Raw genomic sequence first — 22679 nt, forward strand, 5'->3', positions numbered from 1 at the left:
GTGAACAGACACAATGTGCGAATCTGGGAGGTTGAGAATCCTCACGCATTCGTGCAGCAAATTCGCAATTAACCAAAAGTTAACGTGTTTTGTGCAATCTCATGGTTTAAAGTTTACGGCCCCTTTTTCTTCTGCAAAAAAAAAAAAAAAAAAAAAAAAAAAAAAAAAAAAAAAACATTACAGGACACGTGTATCTGGACACGCTGGAAAATTGGTTCATGCCACAACTGGAGACTGACAGTGCTGACTTCATCTTTCAACAGGATGGTGCTCCACCGCACTTCCATCATGATGTTCGGCATTTCTTAAACAGGAGATCGGAAAACCGATGGATCGGTCGTGGTGGAGATCATGATCAGCAATTCATGTCATGGCCTCCACGCTCTCCCGACTTAACCCCATGCGATTTCTTTCTGTGGGGTTATGTGAAAGATTCAGTGTTTAAACCTCCTCTACCAAGAAACGTGCCAGAACTGCGAGCTCGCATCAATGATGCTTTCAAATCATTGATGGGGACATGCTGCGCCAAGTGTGCGAGGAACTTTATTATCGGTTTGATGTCTGCCGAATCACTAAAGGGGCACATATCGAACATTTGTGAAGGCCTAAAAAAACTTTGAGTTTTTGTATGTGTGTGCAAAGCATTGTGAAAATATCTCAAATAATAAAGTTATTGTAGAGCTGTAAAATTGCTTCAGTCATTTGTAATAACCCTGTATAGAAGGTCACAGGAGCTTTAGATGTTTCATCAAAGTAATATAGTAAAATTTTATGTAACTTACCTAGCCTTTCAACTGCATACACTATAGTAGATCCACTTCCAACTCCAATAACTGATTTATCCTGCAATAATATAAACATCTTTGAGCTTATCTGTTTCCATTGGACCAGTTGGGTGCAGAATATCATCAGATGCACATTACAATCACAAAATTTCAGTGGTACATGTGTATAGATCTGAAGCTGTAACCCATGATAGTCTTGAGCATTTAACTTTTTTTTGTTTTTATATGGGACTGCCATTATCCACATATATTTCCCCAGAATGTCCTAGTAAAATTGAAAGTTAAAAATTCACAGTTTCAATTTTTTGTTGCCTTTACTGTTTTTAATACTTTTTCTTCCATTATATAGCAGAAATATGAGAGATGGGAGCTTCATTTGTAGCAATAAGTAAGTGCATGTCAAAGCTGAATAGTTGTAATTTTGAAATTATTAGCAAAAGATCTCAGCTATGAATCAACACGAACTACTGACGTCTTGGCATACCATGGGTTCTATTGACAGAAAGCATTAACTGAAACCTTTGATATATTCACCATTTCATTACCAGTCACCTTTCAATTAATCATAGGCTTGTGCTATGCTGCAGATCAGTATGTCACTACAAATAAGATTCTGTATTCACATTGGTTGGCGTTGCCAACTCAAAATCATATTGCCATCTCACAACCTAATCTACACATCAAGCTACACAGCCGATCCAGATATAAGTAAAACCTACTTTAAAAATAAGTAAATAAAACTGCCAGTGTTCTGTTCTTTTCCTGTTTGCACGTGTATTATATTGCATGTCTCAAAATCAATGTGTCAAGGTATGAAGCCAACATCCAGTATCACTCTGAATAAGTCCATGGGTTACCAAAGTGTAAAAAAAAGTTGTTGGCCAACATTATTAAAACTTTCAGATTGGCAGGTCCTAATCAGCAGCGATGAGAATTATTTATACCACTTAAAGAACAACATCTACATTTAGTTGTGAGTTCTTGTAAGCTAAACGTGATGTTACCAGCAAAGCAACACTGGTACACCGAGCTGAAAATTTAAACTCTTAGAAATTAAGCAGCCACTCATAAATATATGGAAACATAGCTCAAAAGCCAGTTTATTATGGCTGAAATGAGGGAGAACTACAATATTTAAATTACGCATGTTGTCTCTCAAGAACAGCATGGAATATTCATGGTACTTTTCAAAAATCAACCTACAAGAAAGAAAATTTCTCTCTTTTTACAGTCAAGAGATGCTTTATATAGCAAAATGCGGAAATATGGAAGCGTCCGATCGCGCCCGTCTGCTTTGACCCATGACGTCACAAATATGGCGGAAACGACCATAAACCACGATTCCAATATGGTGCATATAAAGTCGTTATGTACACATTATGAGGACAAAAATACATCGAAAAACAAACATACACACATTCCACAAAAAGCCTAATGACACTAACGGGACAACCACGGGAAATAGGGGGTTTTTGGGTGCAGGAAAAACTAAATATAAACAAATTTAGACACCCACCCCCATACAAAACGACGAAAAAAACCGACATCACAAACTCCCAAAATACCACTAAACACAATATCATCTGGAATCCGACACTTCCCTTGACCTATATAGCTCAACAGCAGCTCTCGATCCCATAAATTAGGACCTAACACTTCCCTTGACCTATATAGCTCAAAAACATCTCCTGATACCAATACCAACATTCACAGCCACACATTGGGATCGAACACTTCCCTTGACCTGTTATCCTTACGACATCTCAACATACAGCCGTCCATGGTCCAAGACACCGGAACTTTAAGCAAGCCTCATTTCTTCACGACATACTGAACACTTCACGACTTCATCCAAAAATCCGAATAGTTGAAGAAATTTTATTAGAGACAACGCACTGTCCCTCATCATAGCCGACAACCGAAAACTGTTGACCCTGTCAGTCATATCCATACCTACCAAAGACATGAAAAAAGCAATTTACCGAAATTCACACACCACGCCACACTCGCAAACTAAACCAAAAACATCACCTAACACACCACCAGAGAGCACCACCGATCGCATCAAAACGACACCTACAAATATGCCACTCTCACAAACTAAATTCCGCGCCGTCGTGACGTCACACACCACAACAGCCTTACGTCACGGGTCAAAGCCGACGCGTGGGATCGGACGCTTCGGTCGACCCCAAAATGCAGTACTGTGGATATACAAAGATTGATGCAGGTGCATTTGTGGACCTGGAAGGGAAGAAAGCAGAGAGTGGTAACTTTGTGGCAACAGGAAATTATGTTGCACATTGTCCAATGCAGATTCAAAACTGGGTGCTGATTAATTCATGATTAGCCTTGCTCTACATGACTGACTGAATGCAGTAAAGTGAAATTCTGATGTGCTGACAGACAATCTGCCAACTGATAAAGCTGTACAAAGAGTGCCTGTGGGTAACTGCACATACTAAATGCACAAGATTAGGTCTATGAACTGCAAAACTGCACTGGAGCAAAAAGCATGTTATTCTCCAATGAATACATGAATGAAATTGACCTCCAGCACGCACCGAGTTGTGTTCACCAATAACATTGCTATGCATATGGAAGTTTTATTTTCTTCCAAAAATGGATGTATGCTTGTAATAGAATGTGATTCGCAACACCATCAGTAGTCCAAAAATTTACCTGAACAACTGTGTTTCACTGTAAGAACCAGGACACACCATCTTGATAAATGGAATTAGCCCAACATATTTGATGTAACAAAGTGAGAGTTGTTCAGGAGCTGTGGAATAGGGAAGAAAGTTATTGGTTATAATACCCTCCAAAGTCCTACTTTGCATCAAGTGCGGTAAGTCCCAAAACAACTTCAATGCTCAGCTTTTGATTTCTTAAATAAGTCATTTTGGAAACAGATTGAGTCAGTTTATTATAAAAAGTGCTCTATTAACATCACCTTAAGCTGGAAACTCATACATATTTAGCAAGTATTTAAGAAAGATAACACACGATGACAGTACCTATAAATAGATTACATTTTCTTTAATCTCTGAACAGTTTACAAATCGCTAATCAGTGTTTAAGTACTATTCACAGGACAAACAGAAAAAGCTGCGTAAAGGGTCCATGTTGCATTTTTCATACTTCATGTCCAATATAAGTACATAATCTATATTAAAATACACACCAGGGATTTTGCTATTATGTAATGTGTCTTTTCTGAACTGACCTAGTTTTTTGTTTTATATAAGAAAAGCCACTTAAATACGGTACAAATATATATATTAGGCTACACTGCAAATCAATCTCTTATTTCCGATTTATATTCACCGCTTTTGCCAATTGTCCCTTTCCAACCTATGACTTCAGGCTATGCTACAGACTAGTGAGTAGCTTTAGGTGATAAATGCCACTTGCAACAGCAACAAAAACATTGGTTCTATAAACATGACAATGTATGTACCTGCACAGAAATACTTTAGGCTACTGAAGATGACAATAGCTGTGGAAGCCCACACTCTCTTACGTAAGAAATGTATCACAATTGTACAAAACTACTGCAGTCTTATGGCTACATATGGGTGTGAATAAAAAGTCTGTGGCCTCTTGAATCATCCTGTAAACAAATTCCACTGAAATTGTCATTAAGAAAACTACAAATGATCCAAAATTGTGCTGGAAGATTTCTTTGGGCTAATTTCTGTTTACCTCAGTGGAAGAGCACGATAATATAATTCATGACAATTACATTAAAATTGAAGAAGATGACAAAGGGAAAATGATACAAATGGCAATGAATATATGTATTTTTCCTACATCTACATCCATACTCTGCAAACCACCGCAAAGTGCATGACGGGGGTATGAACTGTTGTACCAGTCATTTATTTATGGAGCATGATAAAATGATTGACGGAATGCCTGTGTGCATGCTGTAATTATTCTGATCTTGTCCTCGTGATCCCTGTGTGTGCGATACATACTGGTTGTATTATATTCCTAGAATCATCATTTACAACCAGTCCATGACACTTTGTTAGCAGGCTTTCTTGGGATAGTTTACATCCATCTTTTACAGTCTGCCAGTTCAGTTTCTCCAGCATCAATGTAACTCTCTCCCATAGGTCAAACAAATCAGTGAGCATTCACGCTATGCTTCTCTGTATACGTTCCACATCCCCCTTTAGTGCTATCTGGTATGGGTCCATCACACCTGAGCAACATTCTAGGATGAGTCATACAAGTGATTTGTAATCAATCTCCTCTGTAGACTGATTGCACTTCCATAGTATGCTGCCAATAAACCGGAGTCCATCCCCTGCTTTACCCACAACAGGAGCTATGTGATCATTCCATTTCATTAGCAAGTTTAGTACGATTAGTGTTTTAACATCCTGTTAACAACGAGGTCATTAAAGATGGAGCACGAGTTTGGATTAGGGAAGGACGGGTAAGGATATCAACTATGTCCTTTCAAAGGAACCATCCTGGCATTTGGCTGAAGTGATTTAGGAAAATTACAGAAAACCCAAATCAGGAAGGCTGGATGCGGATTTGAACCGTTGCCCTCCAAAATGCAAGTCCAGTGTGCTAACCCCTGTGCCACCTCACTTGGTATTCAATTTCATATCCTTGCGAAGTGTTACTCCCAGGTATTTGTATGAGTTGTCAATTCCAACTGTGATTCATTGATATTATACCTTTTTCATTTTGTTAATTGCGCTGTTTCCAAATACTACACATTCTTGAACTTAACATTAAGATCTAAATGTTGTATTTGTTGAAAATGCTAAGATACATTAACCACAATACAAACAAAATATTTAAGTCAATCTACCTATATGTATTAAGAATGAGGAGGATTGGGGGGGGGGGGGGGGGAGTAATTTTATTGCAGTCGAGGAAACACCCCCCTCCTCTTCACCCACAGAAAACTAATTCTACATTCCACAAGTAAATAGTACATTCTGATTTTTCTCAATATTTTGACACTACCAATCTGTACGGTTTTTTGCTTCATTTATTTTGCGTGCTGAGAGGATGAAACAATTAGGCTGCTCGTCAAAAACGACTCTCTGTTAATATTTGGAACCCGTTTTGCTAAATTTCTTAGTGTATACATGAATAACATGAATACATAAAAAAGCGCTATCTGGTTTTAAATATCATTACATTATGGCTCACTTTAACTTTGGATGTTCAACATGAGAAGAAGTTGCTACATTATAAGACGGTTAACCATATCAACATTTCCCGTGATGCAAATTTCAAAATTAGAGATGCGATTTGGTACCACACGTACAAGGCACAGACGTTGTGTTAGTGCGTCATTTAGTAACAACACATAAAAGAAACATACCCTTTGTCTTGGCTACAGCCGAAATGCGTCGTCATGAGCACCTTAAACTTAACCTATCGTCTGGGTTGTAAGCATATAGCTTTACATGGATAAATATTTACAGGAGAAAGTATCACTTACTTTCACGTATTCATCCACTGCTTTAAAGGCTGCCGCTTGCTTTGCACTATCATGTGGTCCCATAATTCTTTTGTGAATCTTCCGTGCGGGGCAAAATCTGCTTATCCTTGGCCTTGGTAATCTCACTGTAGTAATGTATTCGCGCGCAGGTGGTATGCAACCCTTAAATATCTCTGCATGCCGGCCGGAAAACTTCCACTTCTTTACTCTCCACAAACACCACGAAGATGCCGTTGACATCACGCTATCTGTACACAAAGATATTATGAAAACGTATTATCAGTAAGGTCCAGCTGTTTAATTTTTCTGTACTGAAGTGGGCGTGACGTGTGCGTGTTAAACAGAACATTTAACGGCTCATGTCACGGTGTAAAGAAAGCGATATGTGAATACATGCTAATGAATCAAGATCTTTAAGTGTGAGAAAGGCTGGAGTATAAGTAAAGGAAATCTGTACGACTACAGAAAAACCAGCACCATTTATGACGAAATCGGCAATAACAATTCCTATCTGTTTATCATAACTGGAAAAAAGTAAAAACGACCTAGACTTACTTCCTTGGAAGTCTGCCCTCTCTTCGTCACATCACAACAGTTGCGTTAAAAGCCATCACCTATCAGAGTGCGTTGACCTTCCACTTATGCCGCTGTTTACATTCCTCCCACGCACCTTACCCGCGTCAGTGCCTCTGTACCAGCAACTCGCTACTTATCGCATTGTTTTATCTCAGCTAGGGGGTACCAAATTTAGCAGATTCACTTTGCTGTATTAGGACGAGAGTTGTATAAACATTTTCGAAGTATCATTAGTGGAGAAGTATTTGATTTAAAAAAAAAGGCGAAATTTAAAACCAAACTTTCACGCTGTTACCACTTTCAACAATGGAGAACGGGTAACACATTTTCGGTATTAATATAAGCGCATTGCTTTTTGTTATTGTCGTCCAAACCAGATCGCGCTTTCATTTCTTAAAACATCTATTTCATTTGAATGAGAGGGCGAAAATTAATTTTTACTCGACACTGTTGATGCTCCCTTCTTTTCCTTACTGTCTTTTTCTTAGAAATCGTTAGACTAAAGGTGACACAGATATTAAGGATATTCAAAAAACAAATTCTTTTCTTTAGAGTGACATTCCTCATTTCTTTATGACGTAAAGGTATTTCCATACGATACCCCCGTCCTCGGGTGCAATCGCAGACGCACGAGAATACAAGCCTAAGCACACGTTACCCTCATTGGGCAAGTAGTAGCTGTGTGCTCCATTTGCTCGGGAGTTCGTGCTGTGTTTATTGCGAAGAAACGGAGACAGAAAAAGAAAACACGAAGGTGACAGTAGGGGAAAAAGCGTCTCAGTAACTGAGGTACGAGAAATTCGAAGTGGCGGCGACTTTTTGTACCCAAATTTCAGGAGCTGACAGCGAGATTTTTGATTTTGTGCTTGGGAAACTGCAGCGATAAGGGTGCCAATAACATTTCGTTGGCTGGTAACCGGCGACTTGTATACCTGTTTGACTGTTTATTTCGTGTTCCAATGCGAAGCATTTCAGTATTAGTATTTGTTCCGTCGACGTACGGTCATCAGCTAGGACGATCCGAAAGGAAATCGATCGTGGCGTATTGAACGCAACCACCCCAGAGTTTCCTTGAAGTGGTTTATCGATATCTGAGCCTGGATGACCATTCAGAATTTTAAGTCGCCAGCCTCCATATTCAAGTCCGCTGCCTTTATCCCCGCAACAGTTCAGTTGATATTTCTTTAAGTTACCGTGATATGTAGTTGCTACTATATGTAATTATTACGCATTGCTGATGCGCTCTAACATTTTACTGTGGCTTAGTCACATTATTTCTGTGTAAAAAATCAAATCAGCCTATTTGCTGTCAATATCTTCAAGAAAGTTGTTGAATTGTCGATGATTCAAGCCGTGAAATTTTATGAAACTGATTCTTGAAATCATAACTTTAATGATTTACTCAAAACTTAGTTTCCTTGGGCATGAAATCTCCTGACGGATTATACATTACAACAGTATCAAATCAACTCTGTATGGTCCTCAATGCTGTTTGAATAACGATACCAGTCCAGAATTAATTCCTATAATAGAGGGCGCTTCATCAGCTGTAATACCTGCTAATTTTACAAGATCTAAATCATTGTTGACACGTTGTTCTAAGAGTCGAAGGAACATATCAGTACCCTTAGTTTGCTCTGACAACGAACTCATTCCAGTTAACACCCCCAAACACAGTGACATAAAATGTCACCTTGAAAATGAATGTAGTCCATTTTGGGCACTGTTGCACATTCACATGTGACATTCACTACTTTCTGAGAAAACGAAAGGAAAGACGTGTGAGTTCCGGGTAGGGCAGTCGAGCATCAGACTATATGACTTCCCAGCGTGAAAAGTCGTCACTGAACACGAAGCGTCAGCAAAAGTAACTGGTGGCGGATATTTGCAAAGTACTGGTTTTGGAACTGTGCTCACACACGTAACAGAAGACTGTGGAAGGCAAACAGTCGACTCGCACAACACGTTGTACATTCCAGACATCATGTGTAATTTGATACCAGTCTCTCATGTTACCAGCGAAAGAGTGATGCTATCTTTAACAAAAACTGAAGCTAGAATCATCAAATGAAGTGGGGAAATAATAGCGAAAGCTTCAAAGAAAGGCAGTTTGTACTATGTTATTGAAGAGAACTCCACTATTTCAATGCGAGTACGTGATCCTGTCATGTATCTTACCACTAGTCGGGAAGTGGATTTATAGCTCCAAAGGCTAGGCCACATTGACATTAACAAAGCTAAGAAACAGGTCAATAGTGAAATAACTCTCGAAGTGTTAGATGACTGGATAAATCAGCTGTGCAGTGTGTGCACTGAAGGCAGGATGAAAGCCAGTCCTTTCACCAAACAGACTGAAAACAGAACAAATGAACTGTTACGTTTGGTACACAGTGATGCAATGCGTATCTCTGGCCCACAATCACGTCGTGGAGCGAAATATGTTGTCACACTCATTGATGATTAGTCTAGACATGTGATAATACATTTACAAAAAGTCAGGAACGAAATATTTCAGTCATTCACAGAATACAAAGCTGTTTCGTGCGGGTACATCGTGGCGTAGTTAAATATAGCTAGAGCCATCTGGTTTGCAGCATTACTGGCGGTGGCAGAGTTGGAGCGATTTTCCGCCGCCAGAGGGAAGTGGAGACGAGGTCGATTTAAGCGCAACAGCGAGGACGGTTGCTCTCTCAGTGATCAGGTTTCTAGCTGTTTTGTGGCGATGGTGGGTAGTAAGCACCGTGACGTCACGGGTGAGAAGACCATTGGCTTGCTGCTGCATTTGGGATGTCAGTCAGAGTGGGTTACGTGATGTCCTTTGTTGGCCGTATCAGTGGAGACTGCCATATGTAGAAGTTGTGTCGGTGTGTTGCTCACGCACTTATCTGTACTTGGATTTGGATCACTTAGAAGAAACCTGTGTGCACTGTGGAGCTGGTTTGGTTTCCTCTCAGCCGGTTCCAATCTTTTCTTTTCTTTTTTTTTTAAATGCGAGTGTGGCTGGTGGATATGGTCAATTGATTGCAGCCATTGATCGGGCAGTTGTTGACTGTTGACTTATATTCATACTTCCTGGAATTTATGGTGAGTATTCAATTACGGTCACTACCATTGTAGTTTATATGTGAAAAGGCTACTCTCTTACTTGCCATTGTGGTTATCAATCGTCGTCTGTAAAGCAGTTCTTGTGAACATTTGAAGTAATCACATTCAAGTTATTTTACTGTGTATTTTGGACTATTAAAAGGACAGTGTGGAAGACTCTTGTCTGGGTTTGGCTGTGCTAACTGCCGTTATCTAAATTAAACAGTAGATAACGTGATTTCAGTGCATGGCTCACTTTTTCCAAATTTTCTCCAGTGTCTTTTGACGTCGTAATTTTTTCTAAAATTGTTATCTAATAATTTATGTGTTACAGGATAGCTTTAGTGCACATGTGGTATTATTGTGATTTCCGCTAAAAGGGTCTTGGGTAAAAGAAATGGTTAATCCTTAAGTGGTTGCTCTCTCTGCTAACTGTAATAAAGCTAGAGTCTAAAATCTCAGCTGGCCAACTAGGTGTAGAGTTTTCATAAACAAAAGGAAGAAGTTGTTTTGGCCCTTCATGGGCACCTTGCCTGCATGGCCAGCTTATTGTATTTTATGAGAACTTGTCATCAGCCTATTTACTTGGGTTGCTCGTTTTTGCTAATTACATGTGATCCATTTTACTTTCCAGTGGATTTGGATCATTTCTGTAGGTTTCTAAAGCTTAAATTTAGAATGTCTCGTTAAATGTCACATTATTGATGTTATTAAACATCTGTGTTAAGGCTTGGAGTTAATGTCAAGTAAGATCCTTTTATTAAAATTTTTACTGAAATGTTATTTTAGAGGTTTTATAAGTTCTACCACAAGTTGCCTTGCTTCCAAAAGAAAAACGTCACAAGTAAATTAAATTCTGGTCGTAGTTTCTGAGAATTATAGATCTTTTGTTTTTACTAAATTTCTTAAAAAAATTATGACCAAGTGTTCTACCACTAGACACCAACTCCCTATCACATATCAGAAGCAGATGTAGAAAATTTTCAACATGTAGTGCCACTAACCAGTTTTAGTATAATTAATAAGAAGTGGTAAGAAAGCCACTTTAGAGTATTGCAGTAGTGGGTGTGGGCTGACAACGCAGTGTGGTGAATGTGGGTCAGAATAACATGTATGCAGACAGATTACAAGAAGGGGTAGTTGCACTCAGAAGAAAACTCCAAAGCACAGAGGTAATAGCCATGGTAGGTAGGTTGATGTCACCACACCAGGGCAAGACTCTTATTGTGGGCTAAGTGACTAAGTGCTTGGTTTTGGTGTAACAAATGCATGCCAGAGCCGTATATTATTCAAATGAAACCTGGTCAGTGCATCTACCTTTGCCTTGCATTTAAGGTAGCACCACGTAACTGCGGGTATGGTGGCTTCATCTATTGGTAGAGAGACTGAAGTGTGCACACCGTTTGATGTTCTATAGCGCCAGTGTGGTTTCACGGCGAAGAGAAGAAGGTCACACAAGTTAGCATCCACTACTGAACAAGCAGGCGAGTAAGCACAAACAACGAGGAGTTAATCGATTTTTGGTGACAGAGGGAGTCGGAGGCCATGAAATGTATCGATGGATGAAGGCTGTGTATGGTGAGTACAGTCAGAGTAGCTCAAGTGTTGTTGAAAGGCGCAAACGATTCCTTGAGGGGCGCAAGTCACTGGAAGATGATGCTTGTCCTGAATAGGCTCATCATGTCATCACACCAGAAATCGTTGTGGAAGTGAATGCTTTAGTCATGGACAACTGCAGAATCAATGTGGACGAGATCCATCAGTGTTTGGACATCTAAAACAAACTATTCATGGATATCAATTCGCAACGAATGATGAAGTGTGTGACTGGATCCAGGTCTGGGTCCGACAGCAGCCAACTAGCTTCTGCAAGGATGGAATCGACCAGCAAGTCTCGCAATGGGATAAATGTGCCAACAGTTTTGGTGACTATGTGGTGAGTATGTGTATTGTGTATAATTCCATTTTTCAGTTAAGAAAATCGTTACCGTTACTTTACACTAGTGAATGGGTTTCATTTGAATGCCCCTTATATATAGCTCTGAGTTTTGATGCAGAACTACCTCTTTAGAGTCCAGCAGCACTGCCATGACACCAGGACCACCCCAGACAAAGGGACGACTGGACATCATCAATAACAGTCATGAATTTGAGTCCAGGTTGGGTCAGTCACTGCCAGCAAAGAGTTCCTTCTGGGACCTGGTACCACAGCACTGTTGACGCATGCCCTCACCAGCCAACACCAGCACTGAGTTCCTTGCAGAATTTTATGCCTCAACACCAGCCACCAATGACTCCTGTCGAAGAACAGCAGGTCACGTTCTGCCCTCAGCAGTCATCATGCACTGCCATGGTGAGCATATGCAATGCCGAGTCACAAGAAGAGCCTGTTCCCTGATGGAATTCCATCATAGCACAACATGCAGTGCTGCTAATGCCATGATCATGGCCTACTGAAGCTGCTAGCCATCCTCTGGCCTGTCATCAGCACTGAGTGGAAGCAGCCAGCCATGAACCAGCACTGGCCAAGGTAAACAGAATGAGCTGTGTTTACCTCACTGAGCTAATGATGCAATGTGTAATTAAAGGCGAATAAACGCCTTTCTTTTGGTCAGCAGTGTTTCCAGTGGCCTTCCAGCCTATTGTCACCACCACTAATCATAAATGTAGAGATACATTTGAGAGATCAGAAGAGCTGGTGGATATCTCTAAGTTTGAAGGTAATTCTAGGGATGAATGGCTAGAGCCTGCACGATGTACACTGTACAATTAACTTGGGATTTTGTCCCTTGTGTCAAATCTATGGCTGTTGTTTGTTAAAAAAAAAATGGTTCAAATGGCTCTAAGCACTATGGGACTTAACAGCTGAGGTCATCAGTCCCCTAAACTTAGAACTACTTAAACCTAACTAACCTAAGGACATCACACACATCCATGCCTGAGGCAGAATTCGAACCTGCGACCACAACAGCCACGCGGTTCAGAACTGAAGCGCCTAGAACCGCTCGGCTACTACGGCCGGCTTGTTTTAAATGTAATCGTTTTGGCTGCATGGCGAGGCAATGTAGTGAGTCGAGGTGACTCACCAATGGACAGAAGAAGTGAATGTGGTAGCAGAAGTACCTATGGAGTGTTCTATCTGTGTGATTGTTGAACTGTTAGTTCTAGGTTAATGAAAATGAGCAAGGGCGATGCAATACCAAAATCAGAGACAAGCTGCCCAATCATTGGTTAATCAGGTAGCTCTGTTGAGGACAGAGAATACGTTGGTGAATAATGAGCCAGCAGAGAAGGATGAGGAAATAGAATTACTGAAGTTGCAGATTCCAGGAGTGGATCCACCGCCTGGAAACCTTGTTTCTACGTTTTCTGGTAGATCGTTTGAGGATGTATTGGCATTTATAGAGAATTCTTGTCATTGGCTGACATAGAGGGTTGGTCAGATAAACAGTTATTACATATAGCAAGGTTGAGTCTATTAGAAGAGGTAGTCATTTGTACAGTACACAGAAGCACTACAGAAGGTGGAGATTTTTGAACAACTTGGAAAGGGTTAGAAAAGACATACAGGAAGCAAAACAGTGCATGGTTTTTCCGTGACCAGTTAAGCATAATTTTGAAAGGGCATAATGAAGCTGCGGAGAAATTCATTGATAAGATTAAAACTTGATGTGCATATGTATGAGTTAACAGTAATGATGAGGTGAATAAAGTGTTGCTACAGGAAGTGAAGCAATGGGCACCTGATGCTCTCCTCAAGGATTTAGCACCAGAGACGTCCAGGAGGATCCTGCATGCAGCAGTTAGGTTGGCATTGAAGTATGGGATCAGAGAAATTTGTTTGCATCAAGTGTAAGATGTTTTAATTGTGGGCATATAGGGCATGTGCAGAGGCAATGCCATCAGCCATGGAGTAATAGGGATGGTATGAACTACCAGCAGTTAGTGGAAATAGTACAGTAGAGCCCCTCTAATTCGTCACCTTCGGGACCAGGACCATGGTTGGAACGAAAAAAAGGTCGGATTATCCGAAAAATCTAATATTTATTGCAAAAAATATAAAAAGACATTTAGTACAAAAAATTAAACGATTTAAGAACTAAAAGACGTCTATGGTAATATAAAAAGATGTTTTTTACACAGTGTTAAACAATATACTAACGAAAAAACGTCTACACACACTATAATATGTATTGGTTTTATAAGGAAAAACGACAAACAAATTACAGTATTGTGCTGTACTTCATAACGTATAAACGATATATACTGTAAACTAAAAAATGTTTATAGCACTGTATATAACAAAAATTTTTTTACAAAGAAATAAACTACTGTACATATAAACTAAGAAATGATTATACTGTATGCATTGTTTTTACAGTAAAAACGAAAACAAATTACATGGAAAAAAAGTCAGTGATACATTTTTGTTTAGCAGATGTTACTCTAGATTTACATGCAGTGTCCCTTCATTTTTTTAATCCACAAAACGTCAATTGGAGTTGAAGTTGGATTCTGCTCGATGTCAAAACGGTTTTTTGAATCGTTGTGTGAAATCCGCGTGGGGGGTTCATCTTCGGCGTCCGAGTCCTCATTCACAGTTTCCTGGCTAACAGTGGCAACAAACAGGTCGTCATTGAGCTCTTCAAAAGTGTCACAGTCTTTGTCACATTTGTTGATCCACTCTTCAACTTCATTGGCAGGAACGTTCGGCTCCAGAGTTTGTAGATCTTTAACGATTTCCAGTGCGTCGTTGTTTTTCTCATCTTTGGTATGCTCATTTTCGGCCATAACTTGTGGCCAAAACTTACTCCACGATTTCCGCAGTGTGTCAGGTTTCAGTTCATCCCATGCTGCAGCGATTGTGTAGATAGCATCTTTGATGTTCAGGTATTTCATTGCCTCAAATAAGTTATGACCTCTTTCAGACTTTCTGCGATATAGCCTTTTTAACCATTGGATAACGCCCTGATCCATTGGTTTGATGAGTGAGGTCACATTAGGAGGTAGAAAGAGAGCTTTTATGTCCCATTTCACCAAATATTCCTCAGATGGATGTGATGGTACGTTATCCAACAGCAGTAGAGCACGAACAGGCTGATTTTTTTTGCTTCAAGTCTTTTTCGACCGATGGCGCAAACTCGTCGAAAAATCAGGATTTAAAAAGATTGCAGTCCATCCAAGCAGATTTTTGATTGCGGTAATAAACCGGCAAGGAAGATAAGTTTTATTTTTGAATGCCCTTGGCTTCTTAGATTTGCCAATGACGAACAAGGGGAGCTTGTGGGTACCATCGGCGTTGCTACAAGGGATGACTGTTATTCTGTCTTTTATGTTTCGTTCCTACCACGGATTTATTTGAAGCTGCGAGAGTTTTTGTTGGCAACATTTTAAAGTTCAGCCCTGTTTCTTCGATGTTATTCACTTGGCAGGGTAACAGTTCATTTTCTTCTACAATTTCTTGAAACTTAACAGAAAACTCCTTAGCACCTGCGGCATCGGCAGATTGTTTTTCACCGGAAATAGAAACAAATCAGACACCGTGACGAATTTTCCAACGATCAATATAGCCTTCACTGGCAGCAAATTTACTTTCGGCTTCCAGTTTTTTGTGCAAAACTATCACCTTTTCTTTGAGAATTGGCCCGGATATTGGAGCTCATTTCCTTCTTTCTTGACAAAACCACATCCACAATGCGTTATCAAACAGTTCAAGTTTAGGCTTTTTTAATGTTTTGCGATTCTTCAGAGTGTTTTCACCATCAGTCGTAACTGTATAGAATTCAATGTCTTTCCGATTCTTCCTCCAATCGTTAATTGTCGTAACACCTACATTCAGTCCCTTTGCAATTTTTTGGAGCGATTCTGCTTCGTCCAGTCTTTGCAGCACTGCTAATTTTTCATGTAGTGAAAGAGTTAAGTGTTTACGTTTGAATCCAGACATGTCGAAAAACAGACAACTGTACACACAGCACAATAACGTATAGTATAACAATATGCACAGCGATAGATACCGCAACAATGGCCCGACAGGCATCCAGTCAGTGACAAGTCGGCACAGGGTCGCGAGCCTGAACGTGGTCGGACTAACCGGAGTGACGGACCATCCAAGGTCGGATTAGAGAGGTTCTACTGTAATAGTGATAGTATGGGTCAGTAGCAGCGGTATAGGAGTAATGTTAGGCATGATCTGGGTGGTAATAAGCAACCATTAAACTTAAAGAGTTGACACAAGACCCGCTGAAAGCCATTCATAGTAAAAATAAATGCAGTTATAAGAAATGCTGATGCAGAATGTGCCGCAATGGGTGTAATAGGTGATAGGTAGCATAGCTTTTAGTCTGGTAAAGGGGCACATACATCAGTGACCTCGAGAGATTTTGTGGGTGAGAGGCAATGGAACCCCCCATGTTATAAGTTGTTTGGAGTAGGGTTAGTGATATACGACCACTGGGTCGGTATCGATATATTTTTCGTTCGGGACAATCAAGTTTAAGCAGGGAGTGGAAGTAGCGTCTCACGTAAGCGTGGGCTACAGTATGACCATAGGGGTAAATTCTTTGCATCAACATCATGCTATAACCGACCTTCGACAACATATAGCAGAACTTACTGAGAATACATTCTGGCTACAGGAAGCGGTTGTCGATTTTTATCTGTCGTGAGTAGCATCTGTTGTGCGAAGTAATCCAATTAAATTACAGACAATGACATTAAGGCTCAATTCGTAGGAATGTGTGTCAAGTGCCACAGGGAAGTTTCTGTAGGTGAATGTGGAATCTGACTTACCAATTGGTATGTTATATGTAGTGGAAGCACTGGCAGATAAATGCCGTGTGGCTAGGGCCTCCCGTCGGGTAGACCGTTCGCCTGGTGCAAGTCTTTCGAGTTGACGCCACTTCGGCGACTTGCGTGTCGATGGGGATGAAAGGATGATGATAAGGACAACACAGCACACAGTCCCTGAGCGGAGAAAATCTCCGACCCAGCCGGGAATCAAACCCAGGCCGTTAGGTATGACATTCCGTCGCGCTGAGCACTCAGCTACCAGGGGCAGACACTGACAGATAATGAGGTATTAAATTTGGCGCGTTGGTTAGTGGAATATAATGCTGTACACATACAACGAACGTGATACCTGTCAATGTGGATAATTTTGGTGATGAGGAGGTTTTAAGGTGCGTTTACACTGCGATTTGTATCGGCACATGTATGAGATACATGTATATGCGACTTTGCGACATGTATCGCGACTTGTATGAGTTGACAAGTATCAACCTCATACATGTATGAGCGTGCGTTTACACTGGTTGATTTGTACCACTGTGCGATGGCTTCCGACTACGATTTGGAAGATTTCACATTTTTATGTGCTGGTACGCTTGCTCTTTTGGAAGATGATAGGAAGAAAAGGCGGAGGAAGCGTAGATGGTGGCAGAGAGAGTTTCTTCGCAAACGCGCTACTCACGGAGCTTACGCAATGCTCGTTCAGGAATTAACGGTAGAGTATGGCGCATATTTTAGAAATTATGTTAGGATGAGTATGGAGGATTTCCGCGGTTTGTTATCTCTTGTGGCTCCTCTTGTGTCCAAAACCAACACGAACTTTCGGGAAGCGATTCCACCAGAGGATCAGTTGGCAGTAACACTCTGTTTTTTGGCCACTGGGGATTCCTTTTCGACGTTAATGTATCTGCATAGAATATCAAAAAGTGCCATATGCAACATTATTCATCGTGTTTGCGAGGCCATTGTACAAGTTTTATCCCAAGAAGTGAAGGTAAAAGTTTTATATATATCAGAGTATGTAATACATTATATAATTTTTTCATGCATCTGGCACGTATATCAATTTTTTGCTATTATTCCGGCGGCCTCGCGTGATAATGTTGACAACGGATGCTAATGCCGACAATCGTGTGTGAGACGCTGGCATTAGCAATCGGGCGACAATGGAAATGTTTTGTCATGAGATCTCCTTTTTACGAGGGCAATTACTTTTAACGAGCGCACGAGGGTACATACAAGTAACTGTCAACCAGGAACAGCAGCACAAATTTTCTACCGCGTCGTTGATGTTGCCAGCACAACCATGTGAGGCTGCTGGAATAGGAACTAAAATTTTAACGGCACATACATTTTGCACCATAAATTTCTCAAATTTTGCTGAAATTGGAGTGGTACAGGGTGACACGGTTGCAGATCCACTTTCATGTGGAGGCACAGAGATGACTGGAGTGGTTTCCACTTCCACAATGTCTTGTGGGGGCGTGGCAAATATTACCTCCTCCATTTCTGTTACATCGAAAGGGAAACTAATGCTTCCTTCTCCTTCTGCTTCACCATCTCCTTCTGTGGCTGGGGCTTCCATGAACTTTAAAATACATTACACATTTCTAAGGTAAAGTGAGCTATATGTTATACATACATTATAATCAAAGTATCTTAATGTATTGAGAATTATTTGAGTGTCCATGCGTAAATTAAATTAAAAAAGTAACAATTTTCTTTCCAGCTTCCTGCTACTGAAGAGGAATGGCTAAAAACTGCCAAAGAATATGAAGAAAAATAGAATTTCCCCTGGTGTTTGGGAGCTATAGATGGGAGGCACATTGACATTGTGGCACCACCAAACAGTGGAACAGTTTATTTTAATTATAAAGAGCGCTTCAGCATTGTTTTGCTAGCAATTGCTGATGCTACTTATAGAATAATTTACGCTGATGTTGGCACACAGGGGAGGATTTCAGATGGTGGTGTCCTTAAAGACACCACATTTTACAAAATGTTAGAAACCAAAACTCTAAATATACCTCCATCAACTCCTCTTCCTGGTAGGAGCAAACCTGTTCCATATGTTTTCGTCGCTGACGAAGCCTTTGGCCTAGAGGAAAATATTGTGAAACCATTTCCAGGTCTGCATGAAAAGAATAGTTGGCAACGTATTTTTAACTATAGAGCATGCAGACCAAGAAGAGAAATAGAAAATGTATTTGTGATTATAAGTGCTATTTACAGAGTGCTGAGGAAGCAAATGCTTCTCAGTCCGGAAAAGGCTACAGTGGTGGCACTAGCATGTGTTTATTTACATAATTTTCTTAAAAACAGAAAATCTCAAAGGTATTGTCCAGCAGGAACATACGACAGAGAGGGAGATGATGGGAACGTAATACCTGGGTCCTGGAGGGACTCCCCTACTGTGCTGGAGCCACTGCCCAGAACTGGCCGAAGAACTTCATTGCTGAATGACAACAGAAGAGAATATGCTGAATACTTCTGCAGTATTCAGGGCTCCATCCCATGGCAGTATGGAATATAAGTTCCACATCTTTGTAAAATGATGACATACAGGAATATGCTCTATTCTTCTGCAGTATTCAGGACTTCAAACCATAGGAGAATCATGTTTTTCAGTGAAATTGTAAATAATTGTAAATATTCACATTATGTAAAGCATTAGCACGAAAAAATGTTGCCAAATATATGATTAACAAAATAATGTAACAAATTTACTTACTGGTACTACTTCATGTGTGCTCCTATGAGAGAGTGGTTTGTAATTGTGTCTTATGAACTGCATACTTTCAAAAGCATACCATGTACAGTGGTACACACTGCTTGTAGCACTTCAGTTCCTTTGCTGCTCTTCCTTTTCGCTAACTCGGACTATATTGGCTTTTTAAATTATGCCACTAGTCCTCACATTCCTTCCTTGACACGTTAAATGCCTTAGCAATTTCCTCCCACTCGTCGTACCTTTTCTGAGTGTTCCTATAGTCTGCTAGTTTCACATCCCATATACAGGGATGCCTGCTCACTGCCTCTATAAAATGCAGTGTATTTTGTTTTGACCAAGAAGTCATGGCAAATTTTGAAGTATTACACGCGGGCACAACACACGACACAATACACAAATACCTACACAACAAACGACAGTCGGCACCTCCAAAACTTAAACAGCCGCCAAGGAGCCTGGTACTCCTCATGCGCTAATCGTCAAAATAAGCGGCAGGCGACAAGACGACAGGAAATGATAGTACTGCGCATGCGCGAGTTCTTCAAATGTCGCTCATACATGTCGCGTATATGGCCAAAAAGCGATATACAAAATGTATACGGGACATGTATGAGCTCGAGGGTCCGCATACAAGTTCCGTGAATTTTTGTATGAGGTGATGTATCGCGACATGTCAAATTGACATGTCGCGATACATGTATCCCAGTGTAAACGTATCTTTAGAATGTCAAGATTTTTTTTATTTATTTATTTTTATTTTATTTATTTATTTATTTATTTATTTTTCTTTTGCAAGGGCCGTTGCCAGCAGTACCCCTGGCGCAACACAGGAATCCAAATGGGAATGAAGCACCAGTTTATTGCTGGCCCTACAGAATACCATGGCCCCTGCAACAAATTTTGGAGATCACCAATCAACAACTGACCAACTGTGTAATAGAAGAGACGAGTAGCTCCTTGGGTGGGGGGGGGGGGGGGAGCAGTAATTGTGATTATACCAAAAAATTTTACAGACAGTTTGAGAAAATATCGTTTCTGTTGCGACTACTACCATTTAAATAGTAAGACTATTATGGACCGTCACCCTATTCCGGATATCACAGAAACGATTGATAATCTTGGGCAGTGCCGGTACATCTCGAGAATTGACTTGAAGAGGTGGTTAGTGGCTTCAGAGGATAGAGTGAAGACTACATTTTCAGCACCTTGGGGAAAGTATCAGTATAGAAGAATGCCATTTGGTTTGAAACATGTGCTGACAACATTCCAGCGTTTATTGGATGAAGTGACGAAAGGATTGAAACCCCATGAGTGTCTGGCGTATCCGGATGACATAATAGGGTTTTCAAGAGATTTTCAGGGACGTAGACAACGACTAAGGGAAGTGTATAAGAGATTACAGACAGCTCATTTAAAGCTAAGTACAGAGAAGCGTAACTTTGCACTAGAAGAAGTCAATTGTTTGGGTCATGTACTTAGTAATGATGGTGTGGGAACTGATCCCAGATTGAGTCAGACTGTGTAAGATTTTCTGGTAGCAAAGAGCTACAATATTTTCTGGGCCTCGAAAACTATTACAGAAAACTGCAGATATACCACGGTCCCTCACACAGTTGTTTAAGAAAAGTATCAAGTTTATGTCGTGACAAAGAGTGTTTGTCAGATTGAAATAAGTATTAACGTCAAGTCCAGTGTTGGTGTTTCCAGATTTTAAGAAGGAATTTGTATTGGTGTGTGATGCATCGATGCTCTCAAGCCTGTTTTGAGTCAAGAGGTCGATGAGAAAGATCATCCTATAGCCTTTGAGTTAAGATAATTGAATGAAGCGAAGAAATAGTATTCAACTGCACAAAGAGAGTTTGAAGGACCCATCCAGTACAGTGACAAGGTGGGCATTAAAACTCAGTGAATATGAGTATGAAGTAATTCACAAACAAGGGAGGAGGCACGAAAATGCAGATGCTCTAAGCAGGAAAACAACAGTGATGTAAGCATTAGATCAAGACCTAGCTGAATTGCGAACAACACAGAGCACCGACGAGGAGTGTAAACAGTACAGTTAGCAACAGCAATGTAGCATGTACATTATTGAGCCAGCAAAGCTGAAGGAAAAATTACTGAGTGAAGCTCATGATCACATCTTATTGGCCACGGGGCTGCAGGGTGACGAATCGGAGGATGGCAGGAAGAACTGGTGGAGAGGAGGGATAACTGAGATCCATCAGTTTGTCAGGAGTTGTGCACAGTGTGTGCAGTGTGAGAATTTGAGTCAGAAACAGATGTTATTGCAAAGATTGCCAGAAGTACCAGAACCTTTTAGTTTTATTTGGGTGAGGGTGGGGGGGGGGGGGGGGGTGGGGCGTGCTAGGACCGATCAACCGAATATCAGCAGGAAATAATTTGGTGTTAATCATCATGGATGATTCCTTTTCGTTATGTCGAGATGTTGCTGATAATGGACCTGCAGGCAACTACAGCAGCACAAGCTATGGTGATTAGGTGTATACTGGAGTTTGGAGTGGCAGAAACAATAATAACTGATCAAGGGACAAACTTCGTGTCAGACCTGATGAAGGAATTATGTCAGTTGTTGAAGGTAAAGAAGTTAAGAACTAGTCCATTTCATCCTTAAGCAACCAGGACAGAATGGGTTTGTCAGACGATTGGGAATATGATTACTTGTTACATAAATGTCCACCATTCAGATGGAGATACATATTTATCTTTTGTGATGAGCACGCGTAATTCAGAAATACACGCTAGCACAGGGTTGTCACCCTTCAGAGTGGTGTATGGCAAGAAAATGGCGTCGACATTCGACATGATTAGTCACAAAAGGAAGCAGGAGTGGAGAGTCAGTCTGAGAATTTATGGAAATGGTGAGAGGTTTGGAAGAAGGTTGAGCAAGCAAACACCAAGGGATTAGAAAAGCAAGAGAAGCAATGAAGCAGTACAAAGTCGGCCAGGAACAACAAAAAAGTTTGTGACATGGTGCCCAGCCAAGTCTGTATCAAGTGACTGATACCACATCACCTGTGAATGTTAAGCTACAGTCGCTAGCAAGGTCAACGATTGTACGTGTCACGCATCTATGGCCATTCGAGAGTGCACCAGAAACAGTTGCATGTACAATATTAGTGAAAACGTGCAAGGAAGTGAAGTAAAAGAAACGAGAGAATGAGCAACGGGGCAAGGAGGTTCATGTACCACATGCATGGTACGCATTAACTCTAAGGTTCAA

The 22679-nt window shown here is 40.6% G+C and overlaps 1 protein-coding gene across 1 annotated transcript in view; it reads right to left on the minus strand.

Annotated features, from left to right (window-relative positions):
* The window catches only part of LOC124612759 (ribose-5-phosphate isomerase), a 30600-nt gene extending 23636 nt beyond the window's left edge, over window positions 1-6964 (minus strand). The window contains exons 1-3 of the mRNA XM_047141153.1: window positions 6817-6964; window positions 6262-6509; window positions 783-843 (exon numbers count right to left, since the gene is read on the minus strand). Of these exons, the coding sequence (XP_046997109.1) occupies window positions 783-843; window positions 6262-6501 (301 nt within the window). The 5' untranslated portion in view covers window positions 6502-6509; window positions 6817-6964. The remainder of the gene's footprint in view (window positions 1-782; window positions 844-6261; window positions 6510-6816) is intronic.
* Between the last annotated feature and the right edge of the window lie 15715 nt (window positions 6965-22679).

Source organism: Schistocerca americana, chromosome 4 (assembly GCF_021461395.2).
Source record: "Schistocerca americana isolate TAMUIC-IGC-003095 chromosome 4, iqSchAmer2.1, whole genome shotgun sequence".
NCBI classification, from domain to species: Eukaryota; Metazoa; Arthropoda; class Insecta; order Orthoptera; family Acrididae; genus Schistocerca; species Schistocerca americana.